The sequence below is a fragment of the Coregonus clupeaformis genome, chromosome 19 (assembly GCF_020615455.1).
Source record: "Coregonus clupeaformis isolate EN_2021a chromosome 19, ASM2061545v1, whole genome shotgun sequence".
In the NCBI taxonomy this organism is placed as follows: Eukaryota; Metazoa; Chordata; class Actinopteri; order Salmoniformes; family Salmonidae; genus Coregonus; species Coregonus clupeaformis.
In genome coordinates this window covers 58,448,301-58,473,378 of record NC_059210.1, presented here as the reverse complement: position 1 = coordinate 58,473,378, position 25,078 = coordinate 58,448,301, and the positions used below count along the sequence as shown (strand labels likewise).

Here is a 25,078-nt window from a genome sequence, read left to right as displayed (position 1 = left end):
AAGCTAACCGCTCCTGCTAAGTCCAGTTCGGCTCCAGCCGGCGGGGCCAGACTGGACCAGGGGCGCTATGGGGGGTGTATTGGAGGGTGGTGGTCAAGGCCGGAGCCAGAACCGCCGCCGAGGAGGTATGCCCGCCCAGCCCTTCCCTGTTTTGTTTAGTTGAGGCGCGGTCGCAGTCCGCGCCTTTAGGGGGGGGGTACTGTCACACCCTGGCTCTGGGACTCATTATGTTGAGCCAGGGTGTGTTCATTCTATGTGTGTATTTCTATGTTGGGTATTCTGTTGTGTTTATTTCTATGTTGGCTAGAGTGACTCCCAATCAGAGGCAACGAGTGTCAGCTGTCGTTGGTTGTCTCTGATTGGGAGCCATATTTATACTGTCTATTTTCCCTTTGTGTTTGTGGGTTCTTGTTCCGTGTTCGGTCATTGATACCGTGGACTTCACGAGTCGTTTCTTGTTTTGTATTGTGTTTACACTTTAACTAATTAAAGTATGTTCGTTCATCACGCTGCGCCTTGGTCTCTCCCTGACGATCGTGACAGCACAATTGGTGGCTGACTAAATACTTTTTTCCCCCACTGTATGGATGTCAATGACCCATGCAACAGCAACACACCGATGATTATTTTCTTGTTTGTCAAGTAGAATTGTCATTTTAACAGATTGTATAAAACTAAAAGAGAAAGGGATTGTAGTAGGTTGCGGCATCACAGCACATATAAAAGGTATATCAGTTTATACCATTTTAAATGTATTTTCACACAATTTAATGTCCATGTTAAGAATGTAAAATAATAGAAAATAAACCAATGATTATCCCTAGGCATATTTTTTTTAGGGGGTAGATCAGCTTTAATATTGCAGATAGATTGTAACTTCCATCAATGTAAATGTCTGCATCACTTCCAATGTGTTTTTTTTTTTTCTCGCATATATATACAGTGAGGGGAAAAAAGTATTTCATCCCCTGCTGATTTTGTACGTTTGCCCACTGACAAAGAAATTATCAGTCTATAATTTTAATGGTAGGTTTATTTGAACAGTGAGAGACAGAATAACAACAACAAAAATCCAGAAAAACGCATGTCAAAAATTTTAATGCATTTTAATGAGGGAAATAAGTATGTGACCCCCTCTCAATCAGAAAGATTTCTGGCTCCCAGGTGTCTTTTATACAGGTAACGAGCTGAGATTAGGAGCACACCCTTAAAGGGAGTGCTCCTAATCTCAGTTTGTTACCTGTATAAAAGACACCTGTCCACAGAAGCAATCAATCAATCAGATTCCAAACTCTCCACCATGGCCAAGACCAAAGAGCTCTCCAAGGATGTCAGGGACAAGATTGTAGACCTACACAAGGCTGGAAAGGGCTACAAGACCATCTCCAAGCAGCTTGGTGAGAAGGTGACAACAGTCGGTGCGATTATTTGCAAATGGAAGAAACACAAAATAACTGTCAATCTCCCTTCGGCCTGGGGCTCCATGCAAGATCTCAACTCGTGGAGTTGCAATGATCATGAGAACGGTGAGGAATCAGCCCTGAACTACACGGGAGGATCTTGTCAATGATCTCAAGGCAGCTGGGACCATAGTCACCAAGAAAACAATTGGTAACACAAAACGCCGTGAAGGACTGAAATCCTGCAGCGCCCGCAAGGTCCCCCTGCTCAAAAAAGCACATATACATTCCCGTCTGAAGTTTGCCACTGAACATCTGAATGATTCAGAGGAGAACTGGGTGAAAGTATTGTGGTCAGATGAGACCAAAATTGAGCTCTTTGGCATCAACTCAACTTGTCGTGTTTGGAGGAGGAGGAATGCTGCCTATGACCCCAAGAACACCATCCCCACCGTCAAACATGGAGGTGGAAACATTATGCTTTGGGGGTGTTTTTCTGCTAAGGGGACAGGACAACTTCACCGCATCAAAGGGACGATGGACGGCGCCATGTACCGTCAAATCTTGGGTGAGAACCTCCTTCCCTCAGCCAGGGCATTGAAAATGGGTCGTGGATGGGTATTCCAGCATGACAATGACCCAAAACACACGGCCAAGGCAACAAAGGAGTGGCTCAAGAAGAAGCACATTAAGGTCCTGGAGTGGCCTAGCCAGTCTCCAGACCTTAATCCCATAGAAAATCTGTGGAGGGAGCTGAAGGTTCGAGTTGCCAAAAGTCAGCCTCGAAACCTTAATGACTTGGAGAAGATCTGCAAAGAGGAGTGGGACAAAATCCCTCCTGAGATGTGTGCAAACCTGGTGGCCAACTACAAGAAACGTCTGACCTCTGTGATTGCCAACAAGGGTTTTGCCACCAAGTACTAAGTCATGTTTTGCAGAGGGGTCAAATACTTATTTCCCTCATTAAAATGCAAATGAATATATAACATTTTTGACATGCGTTTTTCTGGATTTTGTTGTTGTTATTCTGTCTCTCACTGTTCAAATAAACCTACCATTAAAATTATAGACTGATCATGTCTTTGTCAGTGGGCAAATGTACAAAATCAGCAGGGGATCAAATACTTTTTTCCCTCACTGTAGGATTACTATACATGATTTTAACCCAATTTATAAGAGATTGTCCAAAATTGAAATGCTCCAGGCATTTATATTTAAACCCCAGTCGTACTTTATCAAATGCCTTTTCGAAGTCTGCTATGAATAGTATGCCTGGCTTCCCAGATTTTTCATAGTGTTCTATTGTTTCCAGTACTTGCCTTATGTTATCTCCAATGTATCGCCCATGTAAAAAACCTGTCTGATTAGAATGAATAATGTCCGACAATACCTTTTTAATTCTATGCGCTATACATTTCACTAGAATTTTTGCATCACAACACTGAAGTGTAAGGGGCCGCCAATCTTTTAAATAGACTGGATCTTTATATTTTCCACTTGTATCCTGTTTCAGTAATAATGAAATCAGATTTTCTTCTTGAGGTGCTGATAATCTACCATTTACATAGGTGGTTAAAACATGCTAATAACGGTCCTCTGAGTATATCAAAAAAGGTTTGGTATACCTCGACTGGTATGCCATCCAACCCTGGAGTTTTCCCGGACTTAGTCTTTAATTGCATCCAGAAGTTCCTCCTCTGTAATTTCACCTTCACATGAGTCTTTCTGTATGGCTGTTAATTTTACATTATCAATAGAAAAAAAATCTCTACAATTTGCTTCAGTTAGAGGAGATGGAGGCGACTGAAACGAAAACATATGCTTAAAGTACTTTGTTTCCTCCTTCAAAATATAATTTGGTGAATCATGGGTGACTCCATCATTTGTAACCAGTTTCAAAAAATTATTTTTGGTAGCATTCCTATGTTGAAGATTAAAAAAGAATTTGGTGCATTTTTCCCCATATTCCATCCAGTTTGCTTTATTTTTTATAATATATTACACTTGATCTTTCTTGAATAAGTTTCTCCATTTCTTTTTGTTATCCCTAGGCATTTGTAAAAAATATATATATACACTACCGTTCAAAAGTTTTGGGTCACTTAGAAATTTCATTTTTTCCGAAAGAAAATCAATTTTTTTGTCCATTAAAATAATATCAAATTGATCAGAAATACAGTGTAGACATTGTTAATGTTGTAAATGGCTATTGTAGCTGCAAACAGCTGATTTTTAATGGAATATCTACATAGGCGTACAGAGCCACATTATCAGCAACCATCAGTCCTGTGTTCCAATGGCACGTTGTGTTTGCTATTCCAAGTTTATCATTTTAAAAGGCTAATTGATCATTAGAAAACCCTTTTGCAATTATGTTAGCACAGCTGAAAACTGGTGTGCTGATTAAAGAAGCAATAAAACTGGCCTTCTTGAGACTAGTTGAGTATCTGGAGCATCAGCAATTGTGGGTTCGATTACAGGATCAAAATGGCCAGAACTTTCTTCTGAAACTCATCAGTCTATTCTTGTTCTGAGAAATGAAGGCTATTCCATGCGAGAAATTGCCAAGAAACTGAAGATATCGTACAACGCTTTGTACTACTCCCTTCACAGAACAGCGCAAACTGGCTCTAACCAGAATAGAAAGAGGAGTGGGAGGCCCCGGTGTACAACTGAGCAAGAGGGCAAATACATTTGAGTGTCTAGTTTGAGAAACAGACACCTCACAGGTCCTCAACTGGCAGCTTCATTAAATAGTACCCGCAAAACACCAGTCTCAACGTCAACAGTGAAGAGGTGACTCCGGGATGCTGATCTAGGCAGAGTTGCAAAGAAAAAGTCCAGTGTCTGTGTTCTTTTGCCCATCTTAATATTTTATTTTTATTGGCCAGTCTGAGATATGGCTTTTTCTTTGCAACTCTGCCTAGAAGGTCAGCATCAGGAGTCGCCTCTTCACTGTTGACGTTGCCCTTTAAATACATCACTCCTTGCTTCAATTCACACCTCGCCACACCCACCAAATGGGAGCAAACATACCTCATAGTCCTGTTCAAGAGCTTACAAGAGACTTTTGTCGTTCAGTACAAAATGTTCAGCAACGTAGCAAACGTTCAAGCGAACGGAACGCACCTCTGCCGTTAGTGTACCATGGGTACCCTTTACTCTAGTTGTTTTCTAGACAATCAATCAATCAAATTGTATTTATCGCATGCTTCCCAACAATGCAGAGTTAAAAATAGAAAAATGTAAAACAAAAACTGTAACACAGAGGAATAGATACAAAATAAATAACAAAAATAAGGCTATATGCAGCGAGTACCAGTACTGAGTTAATGTGCGGGGGTATGAGGTAGAGGAGGTAGATATGTACATGTAGGTAGGGGTAAAGTGACTTGGCAATCAGAATAGATAGTAAACAGAGTAGCAACAGCGTATGTGATGAGTGTTACAGTGTGTGTGTGTGTGTGTGTGTGTGTGTGTGTGGCATCAGTATGCATTTGTGTGTGAGTATATGTAGTGTGTGTGTGTGTGTGTGTGTGTGTTATGGAGTGGCAGCGTGTGTGTGAGTGTGTGGGTAGAGTCCAGTGAGTCAGAGTCAGACATCTCCTGGTGCAATATAGTGTTGCATGTTGTTGTATGTTTTGCCATTTTACGGTTGTATTGATCGCTTCTTGAGAGAGTACGTTCCTTGTACTAACACTACATTTAACACATGTTCTAGTAGAGATACATCTACACTGAGCAAAAATATAAATGCAACATGTAAAGTGTTGGTCCCATGTTTCATGAGCTGAAATAAAAGATCCCAACCCCAAAGTTTTTTAATTTTTTTAAAGAGCTCTTGGAAAATACATTTAGGAAAATAAGTTTTGAACTCTAGAAAGAGTTCCAAGTCGGGAACTCTGGCCTCTTGCTAGAGCTCCGACCTGAAGATCACTGATGTCATGATTCGACTTTGTTTTTTTCCAGAGTTTTCAGTTGTCTTGAAAGCACCATAAATCCAGAGAATGCCAGACTTTGATGACAAAATTTGCCCACAAGAAGGACCGTCGCTCCACCTTCATGTTAAAGTGAACACAGCACAACAAGGTGAGTCCAAAAATGTATTGTATGCTGCTGCATAAATGATGTAATATGCCAGGGAGATATGTATACTGTAGCTAAGAAAGTAATACTAAGTGTATGTTCTGTAGTAAGCTGTTAATAGCCCATGTGCCTCACCCTAATAATTTGGTTTGTTTACCCCTCTTAATTTCTCCTACGGTTCTGACTTGGTGGTGCACATGTAGCCTATAACCTGTTTTAGAGAAATGTTATCATTGAATATTGTAAGAGCTTTCATTGTCTGCTTATATGCCCCCTTTATTTATCCTACGGTTCTGACTTGGTGTACAGGGAGAACACTGTAAGAACGGCCCATGTTCTGAAGTCTGTCGCTGTACATTTCAAAAGTGCTGAACAAATAGTTATATTGTCACGTCCGTCTTAGCTCGCTCATTAAATCCCATTTTCATTTCTTTAATGGAATTTATATACATTACATTGGTCCAGATATGAGAACACACATGCAAACACACGCACCAGGGTCTGGCTTTTCCTGCCTCACCATAAGTTCTCACCATTGACCACACACCCTTCTTTAACAATTTGGAGCAGATAGAGGATCAGTTTGGCTTTTTCTATATTTGATTGACAAGGGAGACCTGGTCAGTGATCCTCAATCTGCCCTCCTCAGGCATTGACACTGCAGGCCTACATCGTCCAGAAGGGTCTTTCATTGAAGGACGGGGAAGAAGAGGAGGGTCTCAGCTGTTGTTCAAGCATTCTGATATGTTCTGCCCAGTTGTCCCTCAAACAGGCCTGCAGGTGCCATCAACCAGCCTGCATACCATCTGTGAGTTAACTGTGAGGATGGTCAAGGAAGAGAGGGAGAGCGAAAGAGAACAATATCACTGTTGAGCAGTCCATTTAAAATATTGTAAAACTGTTCTAGTCATATTGTCTCAGCACAGTAGGGTACAGAAGGCTGAGAGAGCTATGCAGACTTACAGTCATGGGGACAGGATTACTGCTTCTCATCAGGGTGTTGTAGGAGGTGGTAGTGCAGGACCTTCTCATCAGGGTGTTGTAGTAGGTGGTAGTGCAGGACCTTCTCATCAGGGTGTTGTAGGAGGTGGTAGTGCAGGACCTTGAGAACATAATGTCCACTGGATAGGGCTGAGTGACTGAACTGTGAGAATGGTCCTGTGGGCATGTGTGCGAGAGAGAGAATCAGTAATCAGGTAATATCAGACTGTCTCCGTATCATTGATCATCAGCCCACCTGACAGGGGGTATGTATACATTCAGAGAAGTAAGCCAATTGTTGTAGCAATAGTTGTGTTCACAACTGAAGAGTACAGCCTATGTCTGCCTTTCAGGGAGCAGGAGAGGATGTTGGTGAAGTATACCCAGACCAATAAAAAGGCTGATTTTAACTTCCTGTGTTGGATGATGTAACTACATGAAGTTCATGATGATCTGCTCAGATGACATACTGTGCCCTTCTCATTCCGGCACGTTCAGGACACACACACACACATCAGCAGTGATTATACCTTAATTGGATATTGTTGTATGTCTAAACAATAGCTAAGTTAGCTATGCAAAGTGTCAGATAGGTAACCATTTACATTAACTGCAGTTCATTATTACTCGTCAGCCAGACAGAAGATCTAGCTAGGTTAGCTACAGAAAGTAATGGAGAAATGTACCTTTCTGCAGCAGGTAGCTCTGGCCGGGCAGCTTCATCTTGTAGCAGGACTAACTTACTTCCACTAGCTACTACTAACTAGCATGACTATAGTCAGTAGCCAGCTAGTGCAAAACAACTTTGTTCAGTTGTTGTTGAGTTTATTCTATTGGCATGCTAACTTCATGATAAGTTCTGCATCTTAGCTAACATTAGTATTTTAAAGTCTAATCCTTTCTTTGTGCTGCCAACCTAGGCTGTAAACGCCCCTCTAAGCCCCATGAATATTCTATGAGGGGGGCGTGTATTTCCGGGTATGAACAAAAACCAAAATATTGAATACATTTTGTTATTTGTTTTCCTTTATTCCAATTTTGAGAAAAGTCATTTGTCAAATAAAAAAATGAAAAAACAAACTGTTTTCTGTTTTTCACTCTCCGTTTTGACTCGGAAATCAAAATAACAAAACGTACACGCCACGGACCGAAAAGGAATTGCCAACATGACATTGATGTATTATTTGCTCATTTACATTTAAGATTTAATAAAGTCGAAGAAATACTTCCATAGTGGTTGGATAATACTGTTTCAAATACTGTAGGTGTAGCTCTGGGGTGTACTATGTATGTTTGATATCTATGTCAAGTATCTTTTTTTATTCAGCACTGTTCAATAGTGATGTGCAATAAGAATTTCATACAAAATGCTGGTACAGTGATATTCCTTTATTATGGTCATTTACCTGTACTTTACACAGATGTGACAATGCTGATTTCTCCAAACACCCTGAGAGATCCCACAAATACAGCCCAGCGCAGGTGGAGGAGATGATCGTGAGACTATTTGATATCTCAGCCTGAGGTTGAGAACCTGCTTAGTTAGGTGATAATGTAAGGCCTTCACACTGCCTCTATAGGAAATAACACACTGTTGATTTGTTTCCACACTACTAATACTACAGCTACAGTCTCCATTACATGTATTATAATAAATAATAATATAATATGCCATTTAGCATACGCTTTTATCCAAAGCGACTTACAGTCATGTGTGCATACATTTTTACGTATGGGTGGTCCCGGGGATCGAACCCACTACCCTGGCGTTACAAGCGCCATGCTCTACCAATTGAGCTACAGAGGACCACGGTATTCATGTCTAATTGCTAAATGTATTATTTCACATATGACTGTCTAGTTTTAAACATGTTGAAATAAATCTTGTTAAAGCTCTAGTGAAGAATACACACATCTATTTATTTCACACAGAAACTCAAAAGCTAGCTTCTTGCTAGTTCTTGCTAAATTTGTGAAGACCCAAACCATAGAGAATGATAGGCCTCTAGTGGCCAAACGCCTGTATTAGCATGGGCAGCACCATGGGTCTTTAACCATTTTGAAGTAATCAACTGGGTTAAGGAAGGATCACATGATTCCATCCTGGTCATCAGTAGGGATCAGCCAATGAATTATACTCGTGAGCAAACATTCCATAACTGCAGTAAATTGCCAACCTTGACTTTATACCTGTTCAAATTACACACTACATGTGGCAGTATGCACCCTTTCAGTTTGTTTGCCAACTCATAGAAGTAGTAGTAGTAGAAGAAGAAAATTGGCTACTTAAATGGAGATTGCCTCAATGGCGCTGCCGGTGCGCTCACAGACATCATAATGGGAATGATATAGGAATGCTTTCTCTATCATTCTCTATGACCCAAACAGACAAATAAAGAATTTAGTTCTCCCAGAATTCTAAATGGTTGATCTCACACCGAGAACCAAAGGAGAAATATAAAATGGCGGCTGTATAAACAATGAGGATGGTGAGATAGATACAGAAACAGATCAAGTCTACTTTGTTGGCAAAGCGATGGTGTCTAACTTCTTTCTGGTCTTGTGCAGCCATTTTGTTGAGAAACTTTACCACCTTCTGGAGGGGTGAATTCTTCTCTTCCTCTGAGGCTTTCAGTTTGATGACAGTAATATCAGGCCTGGATTCTAGACAAAGTAAATATAATATGAGTTAATATAACACGATAAACTAGGGGTGTGCCGAACTCATCATACTGGTATTCATAATCGTATTTACTCGTGATCGGAAAACCCGGAAGTGCGCTTTAAATGATGGTAAAGACTATACCTCAAGCGCAAATTAATGCGCTGTCACTCAGAGCGCATCCGTATGTTCTTTCACTCATCCACACAATGTTCAAAGAAATTATCCTGACAGCTGAAACTGCACATGCTTATGCCTATGTAATGGGGAATTTAAGATGAAATAATGTTAAACTCATACCTGTTGATGACCTGTTAAACTGCCAGTGTCAAATGTCTGCCAGTGTTGAATGTTATGGTTAAAGTTTGACGCCATTCTGGGCCGGGAACACTCTGATAATGTATCTGTGAGCCTGTGTGATTCTATAGCAGCTGATGTTGTCTGTATGGTGTCAATAGCCAGGGTAGCCTAGTGATATTGTTGACAGAACAGTTGTTCCTGATAGTGGTTATAAGGGCTTTCTTTAGGTAGATTTAGTGATATTGTTGACAGACCAGTTGTTCCTGATAGTGGTTATAAGGGCCTTCTTTAGGTAGATTTAGTGATATTGTTGACAAAACAGTTGTTCCTGATAGTGGTTATAAGGGCCTTCTTTAGGTAGATTTAGTGATATTGTTGACAGAACAGTTGTTCCTGATAGTGGTTATAAGGGCCGCCTTTAGGTAGATATAGTGGTATTGTTGACAGAACAGTTGTTCCTGATAGTGGTTATAAGGGCCTTCTTTAGGTAGATTTAGTGATATTGTTGACAGAACAGTTGTTCCTGATAGTGGTTATAAGGGCCTTCTTTAGGTAGATTTTGTGATATTGTTGACAGAACAGTTGTTCCTGATAGTGGTTATAAGGGCCTTCTTTAGGTAGATTTAGTGATATTGTTGACAAAACAGTTGTTCCTGATAGTGGTTATAAGGGCCTTCTTTAGGTAGATTTAGTGATATTGTTGACAAAACAGTTGTTCCTGATAGTGGTTATAAGGGCTTTCTTTAGGTAGATTTAGTGATATTGTTGACAGACCAGTTGTTCCTGATAGTGGTTATAAGGGCCTTCTTTAGGTAGATTTAGTGATATTGTTGACAGAAAAGTTGTTCCTGATAGTGGTTATAAGGGCCTTCTTTAGGTAGATATAGTGATATTGTTGACAGAACAGTTGTTCCTGATAGTGGTTATAAGGGCCTTCTTTAGGTAGATTTAGTGATATTGTTGACAGAACAGTTGTTCCTGATAGTGGTTATAAGGGCCTTCTTTAGGTAGATTTAGTGATATTGTTGACAGAACAGTTGTTCCTGATAGTGGTTATAAGGGCCTTCTTTAGGTAGATTTAGTGATATTGTTGACAGAACAGTTGTTCCTGATAGTGGTTATAAGGGCCTTCTTTAGGTAGATTTAGTGATATTGTTGACAAAACAGTTGTTCCTGATAGTGGTTATAAGGGCCTTCTTTAGGTAGATTTAGTGATATTGTTGACAAAACAGTTGTTCCTGATAGTGGTTATAAGGGCCTTCTTTAGGTAGATTTAGTGATATTGTTTACAAAACAGTTGTTCCTGATAGTGGTTATAAGGGCCTTCTTTAGGTAGATTTAGTGATATTGTTGACAAAACAGTTGTTCCTGATAGTGGTTATAAGGGCCTTCTTTAGGTAGATTTAGTGATATTGTTGACAAAACAGTTGTTCCTGATAGTGGTTATAAGGGCCTTCTTTAGGTAGATTTAGTGATATTGTTGACAAAACAGTTGTTCCTGATAGTGGTTATAAGGGCCTTCTTTAGGTAGATTTAGTGATATTGTTGACAGAACAGTTGTTCCTGATAGTGGTTATAAGGGCCTTCTTTAGGTAGATTTAGTGATATTGTTGACAGAACAGTTGTTCCTGATAGTGGTTATAAGGGCCTTCTTTAGGTAGATTTAGTGATATTGTTGACAAAACAGTTGTTCCTGATAGTGGTTATAAGGGCCTTCTTTAGGTAGATTTAGTGATATTGTTGACAAAACAGTTGTTCCTGATAGTGGTTATAAGGGCCTTCTTTAGGTAGATTTAGTGATATTGTTGACAAAACAGTTGTTTTTTTCCTTCTTTCCTTCTTTCTTTCTTTCTATTTACAGCGCTTCACACTGTTTGTGAAAGAGAGATGCGTGATGGCAGCTGAAAATTACTTTTTTCCAATCACGGATAATTACAAAAAACACTCGTATCATAATCGTATTTGGAAAATCCGTTAAGTTGTATAAGGACGTTTTGTTAACGTCTTCTTTGGCAACCAGAAAAATATATCTTGCTCTGTGGGTAACTGAGATGACAGAATAATTAAAAAGTTTACCCTCTTCATTGTCTGTGTCTTTAAGCGGTGAGTCTTTGGACTTGGAGCGGCTGCAGGGCCAGAGAGTGCCACACTTAGCCAGACGTGTGAGCACCATAGACTGCAACATGCTCAACACCAGGATGACCAAACAGAAACAGAAGTGCTTTCCTATGGAGAACAACAAGAGAGCGAGATGTGTGAGTGTTATATGGACGCACTCTACACACACACACACATTGTGATGTTGTGGTATTGTGGATTTTATATTGTACATTTGTAATCATAGAGTAATGTCTTGTATGATGTCATGTTTTATTGATGAAGACTGTTGTGTTTTGTTGTGATGTAACTTTGAATCCTAATAAATACTAAATAAATACTAAATATGGTGGCAGAGAGGGACTGTATACATGAAACTGATGTCAGTGTGCTGCTAACAGTATAGCATCCTTCACTGTCTCTGTAATATATCGGGCTAGAACTGGTGATCCTCTGCTCACAAACACATGACCGTCCTCCTTGACAACGTACCAACCAATTGAACTATAAAAAAAATATCAAATTGAATAGCTCCCTTGGCAACATTTCAAGCTAGCTGTGGAATGAGCTTACGGCACGTTCTTAACTCTGTTACATACACACCTGTTATAACAAAATGCTGTTTCATTCTGGTGCATTACACACAGGATACTCACGGATGATGGGGCTGCACTGGCCTCCTCCGGGCAGAAGGTCCTTGAGGATGATGAGGAACATGATGAAGCTGAGAACCAGTGTAACCTTGAAGGGGATGCGCTTGCCCTTTCCCAGTGGCAAGGTATAGCTCACTACATCAGCCACAATGATCAGTATACTGGGCAGGACCAGGGTCAGAAACGGGGTTTCGGACCGCATTTTCAGCGACACCTGTGAAGACAGACAGGTAGGCCAGAGAGGAAGAGTTTTTGCATCTAAACGTTTGTTTGACATTGAAAGGGAAGAGCGTTACACTTCAAAATCAAACTGTCAGATGTTTTCAGAATTCAAAAGAAGTCTAATGTCAATGAGTCCACATCCTTCACCATCGGTTGTGTACAGTTGAAGTCGGAAGTTTACATACACCTTACATATACATTTAAACTCAGTTTTTCACAATTCCTGACATTTAATCCTAGTAAAAATTCCCTGTTTTAGGTCAGTTAAGATCACCACTTTATTTTAAGAATGTGAAATGTCAGAATAATAGTAGAGAGAATAATTTATTTCAGCTTTTATTTATTTCATCACATTCCCAGTGGGTCAGAAGTTTACATACACTCAATTAGTATTTGGTAGCATTGCCTTTAAATTGTTTAACTTGTGTCAAATGTTTCGGTTAGCCTTCCAAAAGCTTCCCACAATAAGTTCGGTGAATTTTGGCCCATTCCTCCTGACAGAGCTGGTGTAACTGAGTCAGGTTTGTAGGCCTCCTTGCTCGCACACGCTTTTTCAGTTCTGCCCACACATTTTCTATAGGATTGAGGTCAGGGCTTTGTGATGGCCACTCCAATACCTTGACTTTGTTGTCCTTAAGCCATTTTGCCACAACTTTGGAAATATGCTTGGGGTCGTTGTCCATTTGGAAGACCCATTTGCGACCAAGCTTTAACTTCCTGACTGATGTCTTGAGATGTTGCTTCAATATATCCACATAATTTTCCTTCCTCATGATGCCATCTATTTTGTGAAGTGCGCCAGTCCCTCCTGCAGCAAAGCACCCCCACAGCATTATCCTGCCACCACCGTGCTTCACAGTTGGGATGGTGTTCTTCGGCTTGCAAGCTACCCCCTTTTTCCTCCAAATATAACGATGGTCATTATGGCCAAACAGTTCTATTTTTGTTTCATCAGACCAGAGGACATTTCTCCAAAAAGTAAGATCTTTGTCCCCATGTGCAGTTGCAAACTGTAGTTTGGCTTTTTATTGGCGGTTTTGGAGCAGCGGCTTCTTCCTTGCTGAGCGGCCTTTCAGGTTATGTCGATATAGGACTCGTTTTACTGTGGATATAGATACTTTTGTACCTGTTTCCTCCAGCATCTTCACAGGGTCCTTTGCTGTTGTTCTGGGATTGATTTGCACTTTTCGCACCAAAGTACGTTCATCTCTAGGAGACAGAACGCGTGTCCTTCCTGAGTGGTATGACGGCTGCGTGGTCCCATGGTGTTTATACTTGCGTATTATTGTTTGTACAGATGAACGTGGTACCATCAGGCGTTTGGAAATTGCTCTCAAGGATGAACCAGACTTGTGGATGTCTAGATTTTTTTTCTGAGGTCTTGGCTGATTTCTTTTAATTTTCCCATGATATCAAGCAAAGAGGCACTGAGTTTGAAGGTAGGCCTTGAAATACATCCACAGGTACACCTCCAATTGACTCAAATGATGTCAATTAGCCTATCAGAAGCTTCTAAAGCCATAACATCATTTTCTGGAATTTTACAAGCTGTTTAAAGGCACAGTCAACTTAGTGTATGTAAACTTCTGACCCACTGGAATTGTGATACAGTGAATTTTAAGTGAAATAATCTGTCTGTAAACAATTGTTGGAAAAATTACTTGTGTCATGCACAAAGTAGATGTCCTAACCGACTTGCCAAAACAATAGTTTGTTAAGAAGAAATGTGTGGAGTGGTTGAAAAACGAGGTTTAATGACTCCAACCTAAGTGTATGTAAACTTCAGACTTCAACTGTACATCTAGCTATGCCTTAACCCCAAATTAATGGGAAAAGATACGCACTGTAAATCTGGAAATTACATGGTGCATATCTTTTCTATTCATTTTCGATTGTGGCATGTAGCTGGATCAACAAAAACAGATGTGATGTGTATTTATCTCAACTGAATACTACTTATGAAAGGTATGAAAACATCAGGCAAATGTTGATTCAAGTGTATTGTCTTTTTTGAGTGTAAATGTTTTTTAAGCTTAAGCAAAATAGGAAGAGTAAAGTATCTTTACATGTCCCTCATAAAAAAACAACAACGGAAATCACCAGGAGCACTCACTAACCCATAGATAGTTGCGATCATCTCTGCCTCCTTTAGCATTGAGTTCCACTGCCTCGGTTAGCCAGTCCCCGCGGTTTGCGCTAGTTTTGCTCACATTCCCAAAGGTCAGGAACATGCCACATCCTGAAGAAAGCAGATATTTGATGCTAGTTCACTCCTTACCATAGCTTATAACGAAACATATTTGTTTATATAAATAGGCATTAGGGGTGTAACGATTCACAACATATTTGGTTCAGTTCATTCCATGATTTTTGGCTCTTGGTTCGGTTTTATCTTGGTTCTCAGGAGAGGATGGAAAAACTAAATGGATGGAAAAACTAGCACATAGAACATTTTGAAATGAGAAAAACGTTTGAATAAAGTAATGAACATTTTAATCCCTCCTCCAGTGGCAGTAGCCTAACTAATATTTCTGAAGGAGCCACTTTGGTGAAACAACGTCACTGGTAGATCCATTCTTACAATGGCTGGTATGAAGTTATAAGGTCATAAATATCAAAGCAACGTTTTTCAAGTTCATACTAGTAGTCAATCATGGCCCTAAGAAACAGTTTGATTAATTCTGGCAGGCATATCAAAACAAAACGTCTTTGGTTTGGCAGCCTGCGGTCTCTGAGAGAAAAGTGCCACACTAAATATGGAGTTGATTTGGCCATGACATTTTGACAATCGCACAATTTCCCCTATCACTCCCATATATTTTTTGTTAGCGGAGGGCTAATGTTAGCTGAAGTTTGTAGTTGTTCTTCAGAGAAAACCGAACCATGGATTACACTTTCTCTTATCTCATAAACTACTTTCAGGGTGAGGAACCATCTAACATCAAGTTGTAAAATCCTGAACTTCCCCTTCAAGTCTAGGCTAAAGCTTACAGGAGTAATCAAATAATAAAAATATGGGAGATTTCTTCCTTTCAGCATACACACTATAAAACACTGCCTCTTATCCTGTCTCATACCGTACAGAACAACATTCTGCCGGGTTTTATAACTCCCGTCCATCCTCATGTAATACTGCTGAAAACATTTCCCCTGCATTTATCTATTTCACGCTACTGCCTTGAACTATACATCGAATTAGAGCTTGCATTTGTTATGTTGTTATATAATTCTTATTTGTGCTATACTTATGAATTTACCTTATTTAGTTTGTGAGATAACTTATATTAAAGATTGTCCATCTTTATTATTATAATTTACAAACGGTGGTGTAATGGTATTTTTTTCTTTTTCCTCCTGAAAACCAAGATAAAACAGAGTCAAGAATCCAAGGACTGAACCAATCCAACATTTTTGTGAACCATTACACCCCTTATATTCATTGTGTCCAGCCAACTAACGAGCACCAAAATAAATACTAGACAGTCAGGAAGCATAGAACATTCTAAAGATGACAAATAAACTGAATTGCAGTAGGCTATACAGATTTTAAAAAGTTGTCGTTGTTTTTGGTAACATCTTGTTTTTTAGTAAGATCTTTTGTAAGTAATTGTGTGCAAGAGCCGTTTAGCAGACAGAATGAGGTTTGAAATTATGCTCTTACCCCTAAGTGCCCACACATTGATTCCGATGGCGCAGAAATCTGAAGCGAAGGGGTAATTGTATAGATTGACCTCACAGCCCACCACAGTATTCATGATGACCATGTGCTCTACGGTCCCATTGCTGTGCACCAGCAAATCCTTGTTGCCGTGCTTCATCGTTGTTTGCACTCTTTAGACATGAGAGGTTGAGGACAGACAACTGAGGATTGATATACTAAAACTGTCACACTTAAACATTTGGCCACTCAAAACATATTAGTACTGTATCTCTAATTCTGTCCATGTTTCACTCGCTATTTAGAAGATCACACATAAATTGACTGTAATGTTATAAAAGGAATCAAAATAAAACTTGAAAGTACATTTCCTGAAAAAAATGTGGTGTGCTTGCTTGTTTTAAAGTATTTATGTTATTTTAAAGTTTTGAAAATGCTTATGTTGTTTTAATGTTTGTAGCTGAAATGGCTAAAGAGCGGTTAGCATTTAAATGTATACCACTGTGCTCTTATGGTTGAATTGAATTGGCATTGAATCCATGAAGTTTTATGATGATTAATGCTAATCACCACTGTTTATAGTTTATAAAGGTTTTAAAGAATTAGAAGTTAGGATAGCCTGAACATGTGAAAGTTGGTTTGGCATCTCTAGCTTGAATGGTTGAAGATTTTTTTTTTTTTTTTTTTTTTTTTTTTTTAGTGGGGATGGATCAGCTTAATATTGCAGATAGATTGTATCTTCTATCAATGTAATTGTCTGCATCACTTCCAATCCCCCATGTTTTTTTTATTTTTATTTTTTCTTTCCCTACTTGGAGTAAATTAGTGAACAACAACGCCCAGGCCTCTACTTCCGGTCTATACTTACTATCTACACCTTATGGACAGAGTTAATTTTACAATAATTCTATATCTATATATATATATATATATATATATATATTTATTTATTTTTTTTTTTGCTCCTGAACTTCTTCTACTCTCAACCTCTCCGATCATTTTCATGATGTCCATCCGGTTTGCTTCTAAATGCCATATCTTTCTAACTGTGCTCTTTCCCAAAAGCTCCCAACATACAACCTATATACTTATTATGGACACAGTATGCTTACATTATTAGCTATCTTTGTTATTATTTGTTGTTATTTGTTATTAGTCCCATCCTTCAACTCTATTCAATACCTCCCATCTATCTCTTAACACCATCCATATAGGATTTCTATTTGCCATATATATTTCAACCGTACTGTGATGTTTTACAAAAGTTCTGAACCTTTCTATTCTCATTGCTTCTACAGATTGTGAATTAAAAATAAACATTTTTGCTAAAAGTATTATTATATTATTGATTGATTGACTATGACTTTTCAGATCACCCAGTAATGCTATCTGCAAGGTTAGTTCCAGGTAAATATTGCAATCCTTTAGCCATTCCTGGACCTGTGTCCAAAAACAAGCTACAAATGGACAGAACCAAAACAAATGATCTAATGATTCTATCTCTTCACAGCAAAATCTGCAGAGCTGGGAAGATTGTATCCCCCCATATAAATAACATTCTATTGGTAGCAAGAATTTTATATAATAATTTAAATTGAAAGATTCTAATTTTTGAATCCGGTGTCGTTTTGCGTGTCAGTTCATAAACACTATGCCATGGGATCGGTACGTCAAAGATCTCTTCCCAACTATTTTGCAATCTATATGGGACGGCTGTCAATCCTTTGGTCCTTAAGTGAAACTGATATACTTTTTTATTTATCACAGTTTTCCTTAACCAATTATGTTCTTTAATGCAAGGCCGACAGACAAGTTCCTTACTTTCTCCCCCTTCAACTTTCCTCTTCCACTTTTGCGGTAAGGCTGCAATTATTTGGTTGTAATTCTGGGTAGAGCAGACATTTCCATATGTTTTTGTTAGCTGCATGTGCGACATAACTCCACCAGTCCTACCGATGATATCATTTACGAAAATTATACCTTTTTTTAAACATTCTGTCAAAAAATAAAGTTTTTTTGTCAATTAGTATATTTGAATTTAACCACAATATTTGTTGCATTATTTGTTCTGTCGTTTCTGGAGGATTAAATTGAAATTGCAACCAACTTTCTATGGCTTGTTTTAGAAATAGTGACATTTGGGAGATTATTTCCTTTTCAAATAACTGAAAGTGAGAGGTTGTAATCTGAATAAAGGGAAAAAGGCCTTTCTTGAACAGTGGGTGAGACAATCTTACTAATTTGCTTGAGAACCAGTTCGGATTTAAGTATAACTTTTGGATGACTGAAGATTTTAGTGATAGGTCTAATGCTTTAATATTTAATAATTTCTGTCCTCCGAATTCATATTCATTATATAAATATGCTCTTTTAATTTTTTGTCTGGCTTGCCGTTCCAAATAAAATTGAATATTTTTTTCTCATATAATTTAAAAAAACTGTTCAAGAATGGTTCAAGAGTTACTGTTGGTGAGTTTTATTTCATGCAAATGTATGCTATGCTTATAGTTATAGTTGATAAACGTTTTGAATAGCTTACTGTGTATTCTTATGGTTCTCATTCAAACCCATGTTAATTTAAATGGTTATAGTTCAGAAAGTATAAATAGTATAAAAGCAATCCAAGTTGGGTCGGTTGATTGGTGTTGATAGCTTGACTGGTGTAAGAGCAGTGGCGAATTCAGATACTTTCCATTACATTGTAGTCATTTAGCAGACACTCTTATCCAGAGCGATTTACAGTTAGTGAGTGCATACATTTTCATACTGGCTCCCCGTGGGAATCGAACCCACAACCCTGGCGTTGCAAACGCCATGCTCTACCAACTGAGCTACACGGGACTATCAAGTCTATGTAGCTTTTATGATAATTTAAAATGGTTATAAATGTTATAACAATTCTGAATGCAAACAATCTAAGTTGGTATCTTAAATAGTTTAAGCTCTAGAGCGGGCGGAAGAAATATAAGAAGAAGACGACTATGAGATAAATTTAGAGGTGTGCTTTCCCATCAGCAAGCCACCTAAAAATAAATGAAACATAACATAAATTATTGTAATCTGTTGTAAGTGGACTCACCCATTAGTCACATGGAGTTCAGGAGTCCAGATTTTTCTGACAGGCAGGACCACCATATCATGATGATAGACTGATGTGTCCCATGATAAGTCAGGGTCTTCCCAAGACTAGTTTAGAATCATAATCATGAGTATTATAACAAAATATCACATTTACTTAAATGTCTCCCTGGATTTTTTTATGTGTACTTACCAGCATGACTTGCAGACGACTCTCAAAGCGAAGGTTTTTTGTGTCCTATTAGGAAGAGAATAATTAATCGTCACATAATGATACAACCGTCAATAGGTTATCTCTGACACTCATATTGTACAAAACTCCTCACAATTAAAAGGAACAGAAAGGGACTTACAACAGACAGAGTTTCGTACACTATTGACGGCACACTGATATTTGAGATGCATGATGGAGACTGTGGCTGACTCAGAGCTTCTTTCGCAATCAGCATGCTGGCCAGACATCGACGTGTCGTACAGGATGGTGTGGTTGCACTGGATGAAGTGGCTGCACTTGATGAAGTGGCTGCATTGGATAGAGGGTCTGCTGCAGATACTGTGTAACCAGAGACGGGTATTTAATTTCAGAATAATACATTGGATTTATATAGTGCTTTTCTAGGAACCAATTATGCTTTCCAATAGTTCAACCACACAGAACAAGAAATGACAAACTGAATCTAAATGAAATGGGATAAGGTTGTTGCATGGCTTCATAGTAGTGACTCACTATCTGTGAAAAGTGATCTAAACCTGATACTCTATCACTAGTCCATTATCGCTCCAATACACTACATGACTAAAAGTATGTAGACACTTGCTCGTCGAGCATCTCATTCCAAAATCATGGGCATTAATATGGAGTTGGTCTCCCCTTTGCTGCTATAAAAGCCTCCACTCTTCTGGGAAGGCTTTCCACTAGATGGTGTTACATTGCTGCGGGGACTTGCTTCCATCGATGGGGTTGAGGTCAGGGCTCTATGCAGGTCAGTCAAGTTCTTCCACACCGATCTCGACAAACCATTTCTGTATGGACCTCGCTTTGTGCACGGAGGCATTGTCATACTGAAACAGGAAAGGGCCTTCCCCAAACTTTTGCCACAAAGTTGGAAGCACAGAATCGTCTAGAATGTCATTGTATGCCGTAGCGTTAAGATTTCCCTTCACTGGAACTAAGGGGCCTAGCCCGAACCATGAAAAACAGCCCCAGACCATTATTCCTTCTCCACCAAATTTACAGTTGGCACTATGCATTGGGGGAGGTAGCGTTCTCCAGGCATCCGGCAAACCCAGATTTGTCCGTCGGACTGCCAGATGGTGAAGCTTGATTCATCACTCCAGAGAACGCGTTTCCACTGCTCCAGAGTCCAATGGCGGCGAGCTTTACACCACTCCAGCCAACACTTGGCATTGCGCGTGGTGGTCTTAGGCTTGTGTGCGGCTGCTCGGCCATGGAAACCCATTTCATGAAGCTCCCAACGAACAGTTCTTGTGCTGACGTTGCTTCCAGAGGCATTTTGGAACTCGGTAGTGAGTGTTGAAACCGAGGACAGACAATTTTTACACGCTACGCACTTCAGCACTCGGGGATCCTGTTCTGTGCGCTTGTGTGGCCTACCACTTCGCGGCTGAGCCGTTGTTGCTCCTAAATGTTTTCACTCACAATAACAGCACTTACAGTTGACCAGGGCAGCTCTAGCAGGGCAGAATTTTACGAACGGACTTGTTAGAAAGGTGGCATCCTATGATGATGGTGCTACGTTGAAAGTCACTGAGCTCTTCAATAAGGCCATTCTACTGCCAATGTTTGTCTATGGAGATTGCATGGCGGTGTGGTCGATTTTATACACCTGTCAGCAACAGGTGTGGCTGAAATAGCCAAATCCACTAATTTGAAGGGGTGTCCACATACTTTTGTATATTTAGTGTATCTGCAAATCAGAACAATAAAGATCACATTCTTCTAGTGCAATTTGTGTCTGTTTTAAGAAGAGTAAAATGGAGCCCAATGTCTTACCTGTTAACAAGAGTAGGGAGAAGAGACAACATTTCAGCTTGCTGTGGTCCATGGGTCTCATCCCTGCACGTCCTCCTGTCACAAAGCATATAGACTCAGTTGGACATTGGTATACAGTCTTAGGAGAAATTAAGATGAGTTTCCTCTAATGAAACTTTTAGAAGAAGGACTGAAAACCTACCTTTAGCTGCTTAGTGATCACCACTTGCCTTCTCCTGTCCTCTCTAGCCAGTAACACACTTGGGATGACCCTTATAAAGGCTGCTCTGGAACATTTTGTCACAGCAGACTTCCACGAGAACATACACACCCCTACAAACTGTCTACATGTTAATATGATTCTCGATATTATACAGGATGTCCTTGGCCATAATCCCCAAATAATTAGTTTTTTAATTAACCTCCCAGGATTCATTTCACCCATCCTTTGTAAACAACAACCACAACAGACATGTAATTACAGTGAGGGGAAAAAAGTATTTGATCCCCTGCTGATTTTGTACGTTTGCCCACTGACAAAGAAATTATCAGTCTATAATTTTAATGGTAGGTTTATTTGAACAGTGAGAGACAGAATAACAACAAAAAAATCCAGAAAAATGCATTTAAAAAATGTTATAAATTGATTTGCATTTTAATGAGGAAAATAAGTATTTGACCCCTCTGCAAAACATGACTTAGTACTTGGTGGCAAAACCCTTGTTGGCAATCACAGAGGTCAGACGTTTCTTGTAGTTGGCCACCAGGTTTGCACACATCTCAGGAGGGATTTTGTCCCACTCCTCTTTGCAGATGTTTTCCAAGTCATTAAGGTTTCGAGGCTGACGTTTGGCAACTCGAACCTTCAGCTCCCTCCACAGATTTTCTATGGGATTAAGGTCTGAAGACTGGCTAGGCCACTCCAGGACCTTAATGTGCTTCTTCTTGAGCCACTCCTTTGTTGCCTTGGCCGTGTGTTTTGGGTCATTGTCATGCTGGAATACCCATTCACGACCCATTTTCAATGCCCTGGCTGAGGGAAGGAGGTTCTCACCCAAGATTTGATGGTATATGGCCCCGTCCATCGTCCCTTTGATGCGGTAAAGTTGTCCTGTCCCCTTAGCAGAAAAACACCCCCAAAGCATAATGTTTCCACCTCCATGTTTGACGGTGGGGATGGTGTTCTTGGGGTCATAGGCAGCATTCCTCCTCCACCAAACACGGCGAGTTGAGTTGATGCCAAAGAGCTTGATTTTGGTCTCATCTGACCACAACACTTTCACCCAGTTCTCCTCTGAATCATTCAGATGTTCATTGGCAAACTTCAGACGGGCATGTATATGTGCTTTCTTGAGCAGGGGGACCTTGCGAGCGCTGCAGAATTTTCAGTCCTTCACGGCGTAGTGTGTTACCAATTGTTTTCTTGGTGACTATGGTCCCAGCTGCCTTGAGATCATTGACAAGATCCTCCCGTGTAGTTCTGGGCTGATTCCTCCCCGTTCTCGTGATCATTGCAACTCCACGAGGTGAGATCTTGCATTCAGCCCCAGGCCGAGAGAGATTGACAGTTCTTTTGTGTTTCTTCCATTTGCGAATAATCGCACCAACTGTTGTCACCGTCTCACCAAGCTGCTTGGCGATGGTCTTGTAGCCCATTACAGCCTTGTGGTGGTCTACAATCTTGTCCCTGACATCCTTGGAGAGCTCTTTGGTCTTGGCCATGGTGGAGAATCTGATTGATTGATTGCTTCTGTGGACAAGTGTCTTTTATACAGGTAACAAGCTGAGATTAGGAGCACTCCCTTTAAGAGTGTGCTCCTAATCTCAGCTCGATACCTGTATAAAAGACACCTGGGAGCCAGAAATCTTTCTGATTGAGAGGGGGTCAAATACTTATTTCCCTCATTAAAATGCAAATCAATTTATAACATTTTTGACATGCGTTTTTCTGGATTTTATTGTTGTTATTCTGTCTGTCACGGTTCAAATATACCTACCATTAAAATTATAGACTGATCATTTCTTTGTCAGTGGGCAAACGTACAAAATCAGCAGGGGATCAAATACTTTTTTCCCTCACTGTACTACCTGTGACTGGTCAGAAGTGGATATACGGCCACCTGTCATTAAACCCAATAGATTATTAGGCTTAAAGGCCCAGTGCAGTCATATGTGATTTTAATGCTATTTCCACACTATGAGGTCGAAGTAACACTCTGAAATTGTGAAAATATGATAAAGCCCTTTTTGTGTAAGAGCTGTTTGAAAAAAAATGCCTGGAATTTCAGCCTGTTCAGGTGGGATGGAGTTTTTAGGACCACTGCATAACATCACAAGGCGATCTGATGATAATAGACCAATGAACAAAAATATTCATAGTTTATTTGCATATATCCTCCTAGTTCTGGTGCTGGTCCCGCTCATTAGCAAGAGATTGTGCAGTGTTGCTGTCTTTACACTGGCTTCCATCCGAACAATCACTTTGTCTGATTTGGCTTCGATTTGGTTTTCATAATAATCAAGTGTCAGAGTAGTTCAGTCCGAAGTTCCGAACCTCTGCATATGCACAGCACACTTCGCATCAGACTGCATTGCAAAACAGGCTAGGTACACGTGGATTTCCTAGCAGCTCCATCAAGGTTGAATCGCATGGATTTTGAAATCATCAGCAGCAGCAACCATTCATGAAGTAAGTGTTTAGATACTTATTTTTCGATTGTAAGTAAAGGACATGCTATTCATGGATTGCATACTTCGTCACAATATTGTTTTGAATGTTCTCTTGAGGACTGACGTTGAAGTGCATTTTAGTGACTTTGAAAAACGATTACATTTCTAAAGAAGCCAAATCATTAGTAGGAAAAACTTTTGTCATCACTGTGATGTAGCCAGATTGACTTTAGATCAGTGGTAGTCAAACTTTTCCAGTGGGGACCCCATTTTCCCCGGCAGAATCCTGGGTATCCAATTTTTTTGCAAAATAATTATTGTGACCCCACCCCAAATCTAATGACAAAACCTTAAAATCGGTACATTTCAATTTATACATCAACAAATAACCTTCAATAATTGCATTTTTATCTCTTATCAAAATGAAAAGAAACCGATAGATACATTTACTCAATAAAATTGTATATTTCTCAAACTTTTGTATATTGTCCCATACAATAATCTGTAATCTTAATTAATATTATATTGTAACGACCCTGTATTGTGTTCTGTGTTCATGGATGTGTTATCGTTCTCATGGGTACTAGCAGGGGTTAAATATGCCAGGACAGATGGAAAGGTTGGGGGGTATGATGGGTAATCCCGCGGGATTTTGGGAATGATTAAATAGGGGTTACGGTCTCATCTCTCTCTTCTGTTCGGGACCCTTGATTTGACATGTTCTATTTGTGTATGTTTGAGGTTTAGCGGCGTGGGTTGTGGCCTGAACAATAGCCCATTTAGGAATAAACCTGTGTTCTGCCTGTACACCTGGTGCCCGTCTCTCTTTTACTTTATGACGCCGCTGGGTCATTACAATATCATACCTGCCAACTTTTCAAAAAACCTTGGAGTGAGATTTTGTCCTGGGTCCGCCTGGGTCCTGCAGTCGGTGAAAAGCAATTGCGCTGCCTGCGTCTCAGAACTGCGGCCGCCTTGATCTCATGAGGTTATCGTTGCCCACGTGTGCATGACGTCAGAGAAAGTCAGGATCAAGTCGGACACAAATCTAACCAGCATGCATTGGGCGGGTGATCGCCGGTGATCGATTCTGCGCAGACCTGGCTCATCTCAAATGAGCCTCTTGTCTATGATCTGTCGGCATGGTTATACTGGCCTGTGGCCTTCTTGGAGGCCTTGATGATATCGGAGGGGGGCTCCCATTTGAAGCAGGGCTCCAGATAGGCCATCTTTATGGTCATTATTGAGGACAGGGTGCCATCCAATGCTAGGCTGTTT

At 39.9% G+C, this 25,078-nt stretch overlaps 2 protein-coding genes across 2 annotated transcripts in view; both read right to left on the bottom strand.

Moving 5' to 3' along the window:
- Positions 1-24,709, bottom strand: part of LOC121551884 (5-hydroxytryptamine receptor 3A-like) — a 43,336-nt gene extending 18,627 nt beyond the window's left edge. Inside the window, exons 1-6 of the mRNA XM_045205185.1 lie at positions 24,667-24,709; positions 21,333-21,470; positions 21,152-21,226; positions 19,491-19,690; positions 19,331-19,375; positions 19,139-19,245 (exon numbers count right to left, since the gene is read on the bottom strand). Coding sequence (XP_045061120.1) covers positions 19,139-19,245; positions 19,331-19,375; positions 19,491-19,690; positions 21,152-21,212 — 413 coding nt within the window. The 5' untranslated portion in view covers positions 21,213-21,226; positions 21,333-21,470; positions 24,667-24,709. The remainder of the gene's footprint in view (positions 1-19,138; positions 19,246-19,330; positions 19,376-19,490; positions 19,691-21,151; positions 21,227-21,332; positions 21,471-24,666) is intronic.
- LOC123481396 (5-hydroxytryptamine receptor 3A-like) lies at positions 8,715-16,335 on the bottom strand. Its single transcript, XM_045205187.1, has 5 exons — positions 16,063-16,335; positions 14,519-14,640; positions 12,183-12,393; positions 11,506-11,655; positions 8,715-9,131 (listed from the first exon to the last, which is right to left on the bottom strand). Exons 1-5 carry the CDS (start codon positions 16,217-16,219, stop codon positions 8,869-8,871), a joined length of 903 nt encoding a protein of 300 aa, XP_045061122.1. The 5' UTR covers positions 16,220-16,335; the 3' UTR covers positions 8,715-8,868.
- Positions 24,710-25,078: the final 369 nt, after the last annotated feature.